This window comes from Anticarsia gemmatalis, chromosome 5, assembly GCF_050436995.1.
Source record: "Anticarsia gemmatalis isolate Benzon Research Colony breed Stoneville strain chromosome 5, ilAntGemm2 primary, whole genome shotgun sequence".
Classification (NCBI taxonomy): Eukaryota; Metazoa; Arthropoda; class Insecta; order Lepidoptera; family Erebidae; genus Anticarsia; species Anticarsia gemmatalis.
Window position 1 is genome coordinate 5,735,470 of NC_134749.1, and position 13,287 is coordinate 5,748,756.

At 34.0% G+C, this 13,287-nt stretch overlaps 2 protein-coding genes across 2 annotated transcripts; one reads left to right on the plus strand and one right to left on the minus strand.

The window, feature by feature from the left end:
• Positions 1-45: 45 nt before the first annotated feature.
• Sec63 (translocation protein Sec63) lies at positions 46-11,050 on the minus strand. Its single transcript, XM_076114340.1, has 12 exons — positions 10,829-11,050; positions 10,249-10,580; positions 9,899-10,069; positions 8,245-8,451; positions 7,833-8,061; positions 7,325-7,618; positions 6,838-6,964; positions 5,669-5,922; positions 4,576-4,775; positions 1,912-2,077; positions 1,323-1,444; positions 46-197 (listed from the first exon to the last, which is right to left on the minus strand). Exons 1-12 carry the CDS (start codon positions 10,950-10,952, stop codon positions 147-149), a joined length of 2,277 nt encoding a protein of 758 aa, XP_075970455.1. The 5' UTR covers positions 10,953-11,050; the 3' UTR covers positions 46-146.
• A 480-nt stretch (positions 11,051-11,530) lies between these two features.
• Positions 11,531-12,638, plus strand: MagR (Iron-sulfur cluster assembly 1 homolog MagR). Its single transcript, XM_076114990.1, has 3 exons — positions 11,531-11,657; positions 11,736-12,027; positions 12,142-12,638. The coding sequence occupies exons 2-3, from the start codon at positions 11,736-11,738 to the stop codon at positions 12,243-12,245; spliced, it is 396 nt and encodes a 131-aa protein (XP_075971105.1). The 5' UTR covers positions 11,531-11,657; the 3' UTR covers positions 12,246-12,638.
• The last annotated feature ends 649 nt before the right edge of the window (positions 12,639-13,287 follow it).

Sequence of the window (13,287 nt, forward strand, 5' to 3'; positions counted from 1 at the left end):
ACTGGTGGGGTTTCATAGGGTAGATATATAAATAAAACCAAAAACTGGATATAAAACATTATATTCACTCGCTCTTAGATCATACAACAAACTATCCGCAAACACCTCATAATAAACTCTATAAAAATAACTTAGTTAATCTTCCGCTACTCCTCTTCAACCTCGTCGTCTGTTGTAAATTCACTTTCATTGCCTCCCTGTTGAAACAAATGTTTAAAGTTAATTGTTTTAAATATGCGAGAAACTATTAATTCGATTAATGCTTCATTTACAACATTTAAATCCACGCGAGATACATTATTAAATATATTACAATTAACCTATTCCAACAGGTAGTTAGCCTGTCGAAAAAGGTTCCTAATCTGTTAAATCATACCAAGAATCTATATCAAAGGCGAAACAAGACGGGCATCATTATTAAGTAAGGCTTGTCTTAGGTCCTGATGAACAGAAGGCTTGCCATGACTAAGCTCTTAACTTTCACTCATGAGTTATAAATTGAAAAAAAATAACGCGACTTTGTTTTATACCTACTATAAAAGCTAACAGGCGTACTAAACAAGTATTCTTTAGGTTCAAATTGACTGAATAATTAATTAGCCTGTGACAAATATTTACCTGATAAAGATTAATATTTACTCAATAAGGAAACCTAATCGGAGTGACTAATGATTCTTACGAACCAAAATTTATTTAAACAATAGATAATAAATATAATGATGCACGAAAGATTCAAACTATGTAATAAAATTATAAAACAACTATTTTTATTGACTAGGTTCCCGGCCGGTTGATATGCGTATTTCTAGCCTAAAAAAACTATACACATAAAAAATTTCAAAGGTGAAAATATCAATTTAACTAATAAATAGTAATAGTTTCAAACCTAATATTATTCTCGTAACAATAAGTTAGGATATAAAGTACAAATAAACTTTTAGCCCTAATTGTAGCCCCTAGAGGGCATAATAAAAAGAAGTCAATCTGAAGGTCAGTAAGATTAGCAATTTCTACTCAATTCTGTTTTGTTTTATTAGCTATAACCAAATAGCAGTTATTAGATCAATGTAACTTTAACTATCATATCGTAATTTAGATCTCAATGTAATTTTACCAACCCTACATAAAAAACAAATAAGCACGCAATAATTTTGACCGTCCCTGGTAAATATGTCAACATTTTTCAAAATACATCTCGAATATTATCAATTGACGTTCAAAAAAAAAACGAAAATTGTATTGGATTTTGCCGTTTACGTAAATAATAATAATATTTTTTATTAATAAATTGAGCAGAGTAAATAGGTTTGTATAAATGGTACCTGATCATTGTTGTCTGTGTCAGAGTCGCTGAGGTCCCACTGCGGGTGTTCCGCGGGCACGGCGGCCGCTTCCTTCACGTCCAACTTCATGTCCTGCTGCTGGTCCATACCGATGTACGAATCTGGACCAACATTATATTTATTATTAACTGTAATTATTCTTTAAAGCTGGGATATTTTCTAATTTACCTAGCTGTAAGATCCAATATGAGGTGAACAAAATATTTCTATCTATTATATTATGACGCAACAAATCCAGTAATAAGAAATAATTCTTGCCCGTACCATCTTAGAAGCCTCTATTTTCCCTTTAATTTGCAAATGACGCACTATCAATACTCATGTTAATTTATACAATAAATTAAAAAAGTAATTGTTTGATCGATCGTTCCTTTCATTGTCATGACAACATCGGGGTCAAACGCAATCATCTCAATAGAATACTAATTTGCTGTCATAATTACTACTCATTTCAAACGATGGAAAAGGACAACATTGACAGAGCGTTCGTTTTTGTTCATCTTCATTGGAGATTGACATAGGATATTTTCATCTACTATAAATGTATAATGTTATAACAGTGACGTACCTGATCTAAGACAGCAAGCGAGGGTGTAGAGTCCAGGCCAGCGCGGCGCAGTGAAGCGCAGTTGCAGCTCGTGCGAGTCGACGAGGGCCGTGACGTGCGCCGGCGCCGTCAACAACGTGTGCGACTTGCGGTCACAGATGTAGCACCACCAGTACTCTTGCTTCTCCTATTACAATACCACCAGCTTAATATATTGATAGTTGCTACAAACTAGGCTTACAACAATGCTGAAATTAACCCAGATGAGCACAACAGAAAGACGACTGTTTGTCATTTATCTAATTTCGAAGCGCACTTCTGTTAAGAACCTTACTACTATAAAGTAAATGTATAATGCCTAAATTATGCTTCCTAATAAATAATCGGTCAAAAAGTTATGAAATGTATAATTTGCAAAATAAGGAAAAATTGCAATGAAATGCAGAAATTACTAAGAAACACTCTTCCATAAGTTGGTACTTAATAGTAGTATTCCAAGTAATTCCTGTTTCTAGTTCTTGAGGAAAAAAAAACATGCTTACTCGAGTAAAAGTTTTAATATAGAAAATGTTTCTGATATACCCATGCCTACCTACATTTGAAACTTACTCTACACGTATGACGTTTTGTTATCTAAATTGCTAACCTACATAACATCGACAAACATCTAGTAGAAAGTAGATTTGGGCTTTAATGCGGAATTCAAAGCTGCGCGCGACCCTGACCGCTATCAAAGAGTCTCGTCTATGCGTCATTACATTATATAAGCTTTCGTCTACTTACACCTTGACGTAATTGCGGTCAACTAAATAGCGAAATGAAAATACCACCTACTCGAGGAAAAGGTTAGGGCAAGGTCAACACTCACGTCTCATTGACAGACTCTGTGGGACATTTTCATTTACATGGATGTTTATCTTTACAAGTGACGAGAATAATAATCAACGCAAGAGAATTAACAACGCATTACAAATGCAAAAACTATTGCTATTGCCAAGGTATTGTTTGTTCAAACGTTTATCATTTGGGTCGCTGTTGTTTTCTCAGATTCCATACGATGGAATTTCACGAAGTTGATGGAAAAATGTTTCACGATAATCCACAATAATCCACGATACCCATGAAATATGACTTTTACTGACGATAATGCAGAGTAAAAATAAAAATATTAAAGAACAATAGAATATAATGCGGAGGATGTGTGTGTATGTACATATGTATGCCTCTATTTACACACCTTGAATGGCCACCTGGCCAAGAATACTTATAGCATCTTATAGCCACTTTAGTGGATATTCCTGAATCAAATTAACAAAGAATTTCAAATTGCAAAATAATTTTAAACTATTTAACACAAAGATACTATTTTTTTGTGTCTCAGTGATCTGAACATTCATATTTAAATAAAAAACAAGTGCTGCATTTTTGTAGCAAATGGAAAATACGGTGATAAAGATATTACTATTACACGTGTAGTTCTTTAGCATCAATACTAGATGTTTCGCAAAGACTTCCCTATCACGTATGCTTGATAACTAAGTCTAGTCGAAGCACAAAGATCATGTCTTAACACCATTGCATCAAACATGGTATTACAGCGTTACTCAGCAAATATTATGCAACTCTTTGATCGCGTCACCTTTATTTTGCATTTGAAACGTGTGATCGGACTGCTCAACACTTGTTATCAGTGCAACGATCGATCGTTGTACGCGGAAAACTACATTTAAAACACAAATACAAGGCAATCATTCATACACTTCCATGGTACGTTAGCGTATGTTTCCACATGCTTTGATACATAATGGATACCGGTTTATAATAGGGATGTACAAAGTAATGATGATGGCAGTAATATATATTCAGTAACAATATTTCACGCTTCACGCTCAATCTGAAGAATCTGTGTCATTGATATCGTTACAAAACACATATCATGCACTGACATCTAAGCAAATATGGATCAAATTTTGCAGATTTTTACTTGAATCGATACGGAACTCGCAAATTCTGTATATCTACCGATACATTTACACCAGTTTCTAAGATTCAATAACATAACAAATAGTGTAGTTATTATTGGCACCTGCAAGGCCATGAAAGAATCATTAGCTAAACATCACCACTTCCGCGAATAACATAACATTTTGCTGAAAGATCCTGTTGTGCTGAAAGTTTACAGCTTTTTTCATGAATTTTATCGACGATGTGTTTTATCACGACGTAATATAATATCGTATGATATTACGTTCTTGTATAACAAAGCTTTTTGGTAGATTATTTAAGTTATTATATCTAAAGAAACTGTAGAAAGCGTGAATATAATGTTTTTCTACTATTATACAAAGGGAACGAGAAATTTTACATATTGGACAAATTGCGATGTGTGCTGTGAAGCTCGAGGGAGAGGCTAGTAAAAAATAAATTAATCAAATGAACAAAAAATCGGTCATCATTTGACAGAGTGACGGCTAATGATCTAAAGTTTATGAGTGAAAAAAATGTAGTGTTTTTATTTCGTGACAGGAATTCATCTGTTTTTGATATTCTCTACTAAAAGTTCAATTAATAAAACATCAAATTTGTAAGCAGCAATAGAGAGATGAAAGTTTTTATGTTCCTTGCTTGTACTTATTATTTTTAGCAAAAAATGTGATAAACGGCATAATACAGTGAGAAGTTTACCTGCGGGAAGTAAGGACAATGTACAGGATGAGAGCTCTTGGAGCGTCCTTCTAATCGTTCTCTCTTCTGTATTCTCTTCTGGAACTTCTCCCACTGGTCGTCGTCGTCCTCCGCCGCGGACGACTTGTCGCGCGACTCGTCTTCCGACGCCGAACTGTGCGCCTCTGACTCGTCTGAACTACCCACTTCTGAATCTTCACCTATACCAACAACAAAATATACATAAATATATAATATCACGCCTGTTATAACCGGAGTTGTCTCTACAACTCCGGTTATACACCTCTGTGTATGAAATAAACACGTTGAACGGATTCACCTCTTACAACAACAACATATTAAACAACAACATTATATAAATTTATTTCTAGTCTGCTGTTATATATGTACATTTACAGGTAACAACTAGGTATACAGGGAAACCTAGGTATTTAAAAAATACACATATGCAGGTAGCTTATTATTCTTTAAGATTACTTTATTTGCTTTAGTATTTTACCGAAAAGTAAAACAACGTCATGATCATAATTTTCCTCCCACACCATGGTCGGATCAATGTCCGACATCTATCTCTAGAAAGTTTACTACTTATTCGAAGAACTTGCTATCCTAAAATATCTATAAATATATTTGCACTCGTTTCTCGTTATGGTGTGGTAGATCGACGTGTGAAAACTCGATCAAAGCTGTTAAAATTGAATGCCCAGTGACATCATTCAATTATGTTTTTTGTTTGCAAATATCTCAAAGTAGAATGTAGTGTTTCATATTTATTTAAGCTTAAGCCATACTAAAGACTTAACTAGACTTTTTATATTGATCAGATTACCGTAATTTAACGTTTACACGGTTCAAAAACCAAACTTCGTTATTGGCAATCGGTCAGACTACGCGTCGTAGTACAAAAGCAGTTTTAGAAATAAGTACCCTATAATATAAAACACTAGCTGACCCGCGCAACTTCGCTTGCGTCACATAAGAGAGAATGAGTTATAATTTTCCCCGTTTTTGTAACATTTTTCATTGCTACTCAGTAGTCCCTGTCCCCTTTCAGCTTTATAATATTCGTATAGATAGCGTTACTTAAGCTTACCTTCCTCATCCTTCTTCTTTGGTTCTTTAGTTTTCTTGGTTTCGTTACTAGGTGGCGGTGGCGTAGACGTAGCGGGTGCAGGTTTAGCTTGAACTTTGGCAGCCACTGGTTTTTTAGATTTCTTAGACGGCGCATGCTTCTTCGTTTGTTGTTTCATCCACACTGGTCGCTTGAAGGTTTCCTTCTTGTCAATCTTATCGTTCTCTTGTTTCTCACCGTTCTCGCCCGCACCCTCCTCGCCTCCAGCATCTTCCCTGATAAGCAAGAATATCACTTAAATATACTTGAAAATTATAATTTTAAAAGGTGTATATTTTAATATATCTAAACTCCATTATTTATCAGTTGCTAGGTCGAAGACATTGAACCTATACAAAGCCGTAAATTTTTCAATTGAGTTTACTTGCAAAAAGGACCTATCCCATACCAAACACATTACATGTTTGTTTAATTATTTGTATACAAATAAATCATCTACCTCAAACATATTCTAATTTATAAATACGCTTTCATCACTGGACACTTTCATTTTAATATTCATAAACAAATTGTAAAGTAATAAGGATAATCACGAACATAAAAAAATATGAAGCACAAAAAGTCCGCGCCGCAACTCTGTTCTCATCAAAATTCATGGAATGCTACCATTGATAAACAAATTTGGATTGAAAGTACCGTAATACATGACAATGTCAGCACATTAAATAAGGCCCACTATCGCGGCGCTTGGCTTAAAACACTTGGAATAAAACAATCTCAGTCAAATTTAATACAGTTACAGTGTTATCTAGATTTATGTAATTGTTCATTTCCGTACAACAACACTGTACAAGAATGCTAAGTGTGGGAGCCCTGGGAAAGCAATTTACCGATTAGACATAAAGCCTAAAGGTCCATAACTTTTGTAATAGTAAAATAAGTCAAACATTACATGACTAAATAAAGAATCTTTCTACTGGGTGGTGTTTATGTGCTATCCTTTATGACAACTTGGGATTTTGTAATAACGTATAATTGTAATTTATGTATTCAAAATGATGATAGTTTATCATGAAAAAGTTCGGCTTTAAACACAAAATTTAGTCCAATATTCATAGAATTGTCAATTAGCAGTTTCCCACACTTTAAAATTCAATTGAGTCTATGATAAGTCTTATTGATTAACATACTTAATTGTTTCCTTTTCTTTAATTGTAGTGTCTCCAAACAATTCCTTCATGTTTGTTCGTCGCAGAAACACCGTAACAGTCACTATCGCGCCGGCAGTCACGACTGTTGAGTTTTCGTCATCAATTACTGCAAAACAAAATTATTATATAGTTTAGTATCACATAGTTGCTACATATGTATGGTGCATAGACTCATTATTTTTAGTTTCAATGACCTGTAGGCTTGTATCTCAGTCAAATAAAACTTATGTACTTCATTACCTACTAGCTGTCCTAGCCAACTTCGTACCGCCTAACGGCTGATTAAATCTATTTTATTTTTGACTTTTGTAAAAATTTTCTCTCGTAACAAGCATCCTCGTACTTCAAAACATAACATTATAAAACAAACAATTAGTGAAATTGGTTCAACCATTCTTGAGTTTAGCACTTAGCAACACATTTGGTGGTGTTTTTTTATATATAAGAAGATAATAGTGCTACATACCTTCAGTATTCACTTGGAAATGTATGTAAGGCATATTGCCCAGCACCTTCATAAGATCATCATACTGCTTATCATTTAGAAATCTTAACACTTGTCTCCTCTCTTCACCAGGTAACTGAGCTAATTGCAGCAATGACTTAATGTGCTTTTTGCGGTTCGTGAAGTACTTCAAATGGTCCTCAGTAATGTATGGCAGTTGAAGAAGAGGTGATTTGTACTCCCACAGGCCTTGAACTATCATTGGAGACAGCTTCATACAATTTTCTATAGTTTCGATGGTCGGGAGTCGAGGTACTGCAAATAAAATTGATTGGTTAGCTAAATGAATTCATAATACTAGACAGTAATATTTATTTGCCTAAATAGTGAAATGGATTGTTTTTAAATGTAGGTAAGAAAACAAGTCATTAGCCCAATCCTGAGTAGGGTACATTTTGGACAAATATACATACATAGAAATTTCGCAAAATGACATCCTTGAGCAATCAACAGCAAAAAAAAAACTCACTTCTCCTAGCATAAGCTAATGCTATCAGTTGATTGACACAGTTGACCATCTCCACGATGAGGTCGGGACACCGGCCTACGATGTACCGTCGGTCACATTCCAGCGTATCTTGCGGCAGGCGCATGCGTGACAGGTGCGCGTGTAGTAATGCGCGCGCCTTTATACTGTATGGCCGACAGAGAGGCTGCTCCTTGTTCTTTTCACCCAAATTCGGTAGTTCTCGCAACAACTGCATGAATGTAAATATAATACAAATAAAAATCAGTAATTACACAACTGTGTAATTTAATCATTTCATTCTCACAAGCTACTAGTGAGCAAAACAGTCCATACTGGCAAATAAGTTTTATTTGAAAGTCTTATTTTAAGATTATACTGTTAATGTGTAAATAGATGGTGGATATGTACATACCATAGGAACTTCCTCATTATCAGTGATCCTTTCAATAATTTCAGAATTGTGTCTCTTATCAAATTCACAAGATGCCGCTAGAATCATCAGAGCTCTTTTGAGAGGCATAGAAGGAGTTTTATGACAGAAGTAAAAGTACATCTGTGTTGTATCCAACAATACTTGCTCTCCAGAAAATCTTATGGAACGATACCACCAAGTACCAACCTGAAAATGTTAAATACATAGTCAATATAAATATGAGATGTAACAGAAGTTGATCTGGGGGCACGGAAGTGCCCCCGCAAGTCGAGCAAAAAAAAAGCGGCACGGCCGTAACATCCTTTTCTCGAAGCAATTCGGGCTATTTTTGACACCCCTATAATTTCGTAGTGGATAAAACAAGAAGCCTGGATTTTCAGCAACTAATCAGTCATTGTATAAACACGGTATATTTAAAATTTCAGTCAATTTGAACCAGTAGTTTAAGAATGACAACTTGTTAAAATTTTGAATTTTGTCACTCACTGATTCACTGACTCACTGACTCACCGATCATCAAAAGTCTAAGGTACTTCTAGCAGACTTAGAAGCTTAAAATTTAGAATACAAATAGGGTTTAGTGTCTTAATCATGGGAAAAATTCAATATTTTCTAATTTCGGTCCAGTTTTCTAAATACACCAACTGCAACAATAACTTTGTAATCCCATATAAATGTATAAGATTACAAGGCTACATTTGCAGTTAATGAATTAAATTATTATTTCTGTAGAAAATAAAATAAAAAGGTGTAAATATGTATCTACTATATGGGACATAACGGGAGGGGGTATAGGGTGGGTAAGGGTGTTTAGCCCATGAAACTGAACAACATTCCCATAGGAAAATATGTTGAATTATGAAAAAAATACGGCTTTCCATACAAATTGGACTTATGTTTGCTCTATTCGCTCTACAAAAAGAAGTGAGATGCCATCAAAAACATTCTGTAAAAACCTCAAGTCTCGCCGTAAAAAGTTGTGAGATCTATATAATACCAAGTCGATTAATCTATTTAGTCTCTACTTAAAGGACCTTCTGTCTTAAGTTATTACGTATGTTATTATCATGCCAATTTAAAAAAAAAATACCTTTAAAACAAATAGATCGACTTGGTCATCGCAAGAAAACACAAATTCGCCATTAACATTTCAGGAGCATTAACTTCTCGTCGTGCTGTGCAGTGTGATACATACTAATAATCAAATCATGCGATGGCCAGGTCGGTCTATTTGTTTTAGAGGTGTTTTTTTTTTAAATTGGCATGATAATAACATACGTAATAACTTAAGACAGAAGGTCCTTTAAGTAGAGACTAAATAGATTAATCGACTTGGTATTATATAGATCTCACAACTTTTTACGGCGAGACTTGAGGTTTTTACAGAATGTTTTTGATGGCATTAGTTATTCACCATAGTTAGTTCTTCCTTTTACCAGCTAATCTTTGGGTTGAACAAATAAAATTACAAAATATTACAATACATACGACTAGATGTATGAGGTGGAAATAAAAAAATCATTACTTCTTCAATAACATTACAATTTACAAGAAATATTTTAGATGCTAAATAGTAAAATACTGTGTACAACTTATATACTGTATAGAATAAAACAATATTTTTGTTACTTACAGCTGTTGGCAAAGCAACCATAAACACTAGAGCATATAGACCAAGCACCCACACACTGTTTTCTTTTTCTACAATCCAGCTAGGCAAAGCAATTCCAAAGCTCATTGCACCAGGACCATCAGGGTTGCCATACTTTTCCCAATTTCGTCGAGCTTCATCATCTGTAAGTGCCTGAAAACAAAATCATGATTAAATCACATTGGAATTGGAACAAATAGAACCAAACCACGAAAGAAAGCAAATAATAATACCTAAATTATTTCAGAAAACTTTGGAAGTTACAGCTAATCTTATCAAACTACATGTCATGCTTAGATACATTTTAAATTGTCACATCTACTGATACTGACCTGATATGCTTTAGTAAGCTTCATGAAAGCCTTTTCATCTCCAGTTTCTTTGTCAGGATGCAGGATAAGTGATTGTTTGCGGTATGATTTTTTAATCTCAGCTTGAGTGGCACCAGGTGGCAAACCCAGTATTTCATAAGGATCAAAATTAGACATCTCATAGTCAAATTGAGATACTTTGTACGCTAGAAAACCCAGTAATACCCATCCTGATATAATTGCTAGTTTGATAAAGAAATTCTTTACACCCTTGTAAGGTTGTGATTGTTCTATTATGATTTGTTTGTTTATACAGTTTGGACACTGACATAATTCCGCCCGTTTAGCTGGATCTAAAAACATAATCAAATCTTGTTAGATATTCCTTCCTAATCATGGTTGTGTACAGGTGTTGGACAATGTACCATAAGTGAGACAGTGTGCCGCATCGTCATCGAGGTATTTCTGACATAACGGTAATTAGATTATTGCATGTATTAAATTCATGTCGCTAATTACTTTGTGCCATGTAATATACACCCGACTTGAAAAAAATACATCGTAAATAAAGCATATTTATTGTAAAACATGACTAACTTACCTTCCTTCCTTTTTCTTGGCCAATAATAAAATGTTGCAGGTACAAGAATTAAAGCGAGGAAAGACAAAACAAAGTAAAAGAATGTAGATCCACTTTCATCATATTCGAATTTTTGGCCACCCATGGTTAATTTTTAATACATTGAGAATGAAAAATCATTACACGCCACACAAGTACGATTGGCAGGTAGAAGACGTGTCATTTAGTGATGGGTGAATGAGTAGAAAATATGACAGTAAAGAAAACATAGACTAAATATATCCACATGGTCAAGCAAGCTACAGTCTAATGAAGTAATCGCTTGCTCTTTGGTTACTTAAGGCTAAGTTCATATGATTGCGCGGAGCCGCGCGGAACTTTCGACCGCGCGGTCCAAGATCGGAGTAAACAGCTAGTATTGTCTACTTCTTTTTAACTAATGAGTAGTTATTTATTAGTACCTACCTACCTACTGTTCTTACTGTTATTTAATGACAAGATTTTTGTTTTGTATTAGGTATACGTTGCCTTCTCGTTTTTATGATGATCGATCAGTATCATAGAAAATTATGCCTATAAGACATCTTAGACTAGTACGACGAAGACAGTTCGTAACATAATTTTACAAATTTTATTTCACATTTAAAATTTACGTAAAAATCTATATAACGTTGGCAATATAATTCCTTTGTTTGGTTTTGATTTTGATAACTGAGTGACAGTGTCAAAATAGACAGTGACATTTCAGTGTAAATAACTTTGACATGTCAATTTGGCAGCCAAAATCGTAGTAGTTATGAAATAGATTGTTGAAATTGAAAAAATATCAACTACGCCTAAGTTTAAAACGGTATACCAAATAATTGACAACATTTTACGACCTGACAAGCTTTTTTTGAGTATATTACAATTATAAATGCAATTTCAGATGGCTACAAAAACCATTGCAAGTGCGACTGTTAGGGCTGTGAAAAAGCGAATATTACCTTCACGAGCGGCATTGGTTCTGACACCCTCAGCAGTTCAAAAAGTCAAAGAAATCATGTCCAAGGATGAAGCTAAGGGATTTGTGGGTTTGAAGGTTGGTGTTCGACAAAGGGGTTGTAATGGATTATCCTACACGCTGGACTATGCAAAAAGTAAAGAAAAATTGGACGAAGAGGTGAAACAGGATGGTGTCACTATAATAATTGACAAAAAAGCACAACTGACTCTGCTAGGTGGGTAACATCCTTTAACTTATTTAATATCGTAATTTCTTTTTCACACTGCTTTATTAAGATACTTTTTGAATATTACCTATGTTATTTATATTGTCCGATTTCAAATTTCAGGGACAGAAATGGATTTCGTAGAAAACAAATTATCAGCAGAATTTGTATTCAACAACCCTAATATAAAAGGAACATGTGGCTGTGGAGAATCTTTTAGTATATAGTTTACTTAAATAATAGTGGCAGTAGTCTAGTTAATATTGTTAAATTTTCTCTGCTTAGATCTTGACAACAAATTAAATAGCCAATTAGATGTCTTACAAGCTATTAATCCAGTAAAAAATATTCATATATTCAAAGAATATCAGTAGATGAGCACCTGTCTAAATATATTGTTGGTTTAATACTTTAACGCTTTTGAGATTTTTATCAACTTCTATCCTTCATAATTAATTGTGCTACATTTATAGAAATAATTTCAGTATTCTTGTGATTTAGATAATAGCAAGAAGTCTCCGCAATTTACTCTAATTGTTATGTAGATTGAATAATTGTATATTTTATTGATTTTATTTTGTTACCAGAAAATATAAAACAAATAAAAATTGTAAATAGAGTGTGTATAGTTTTGTAACCATAGATTATTGCTATGAGCATACATATAGTTTTCAATTGATCTATAAAAATGTTTTACTTCATCATTAAAAAATGAAAGCTATTTCAATTGGATTATTAATGATTAACTTTGTGGTTGCTATTGTATTTCTACCTGATTACAGTATTATGCTTTAGTGCACACTAGTTTCTAATGAATGTCCTATGTGTAGTCCATGCACAAGGATGACATTTCTGGAAATTGTTCTAATCCCAATCCGAAGACTAAGTCAGTCTTAAGAGTTTTCTGGGAACAAACTTAAGCTATGTAACATCAGCATAGCCATAGATCAGGTAACTACTAACAAACATAATAATATTCAATATTGTCCGACTCGCAGTCTCCGCTCGCGTCATTTAATCGCGTGTATTTCTTTCTCTCAAACCAAACCTTTCTACTCCAAGTGCCTTATAGAAATTAATACCTATAATATGTCAAAAAGAATTAGTTCAATTGGTTGAGGTTTTCTAGAGTTTTACGCTTAGCAACACATTTTTATATCATATTTTTATTAAGTGGGTAAGTAAAATATTCTTCATCTATACTTAATATCATAAAGCTGAAGAGTTGATTTTTTTGAACGCGCTAATCTCAGGAGCTACTAGTGCGAA

Excerpts from the sequence above, each read along its gene's own strand:
- MagR (XM_076114990.1), top strand. The coding sequence starts at position 11,736 with ATGGCTACAAAAACCATTGCAAGTGCGACTGTTAGGGCTGTGAAAAAG. Across the intron at positions 12,028-12,141 it reads AGCACAACTGACTCTGCTAG|GGACAGAAATGGATTTCGTA; the intron begins GTGGGTAACATC and ends TTCAAATTTCAG.
- Sec63 (XM_076114340.1), bottom strand. The coding sequence starts at position 10,952 with ATGGGTGGCCAAAAATTCGAATATGATGAAAGTGGATCTACATTCTTT. Across the intron at positions 10,581-10,828 it reads GCCAAGAAAAAGGAAGGAAG|ATCCAGCTAAACGGGCGGAA; the intron begins GTAAGTTAGTCA and ends TTATGTTTTTAG. Across the intron at positions 8,452-9,898 it reads TGGTTGCTTTGCCAACAGCT|GTTGGTACTTGGTGGTATCG; the intron begins GTAAGTAACAAA and ends TAACATTTTCAG.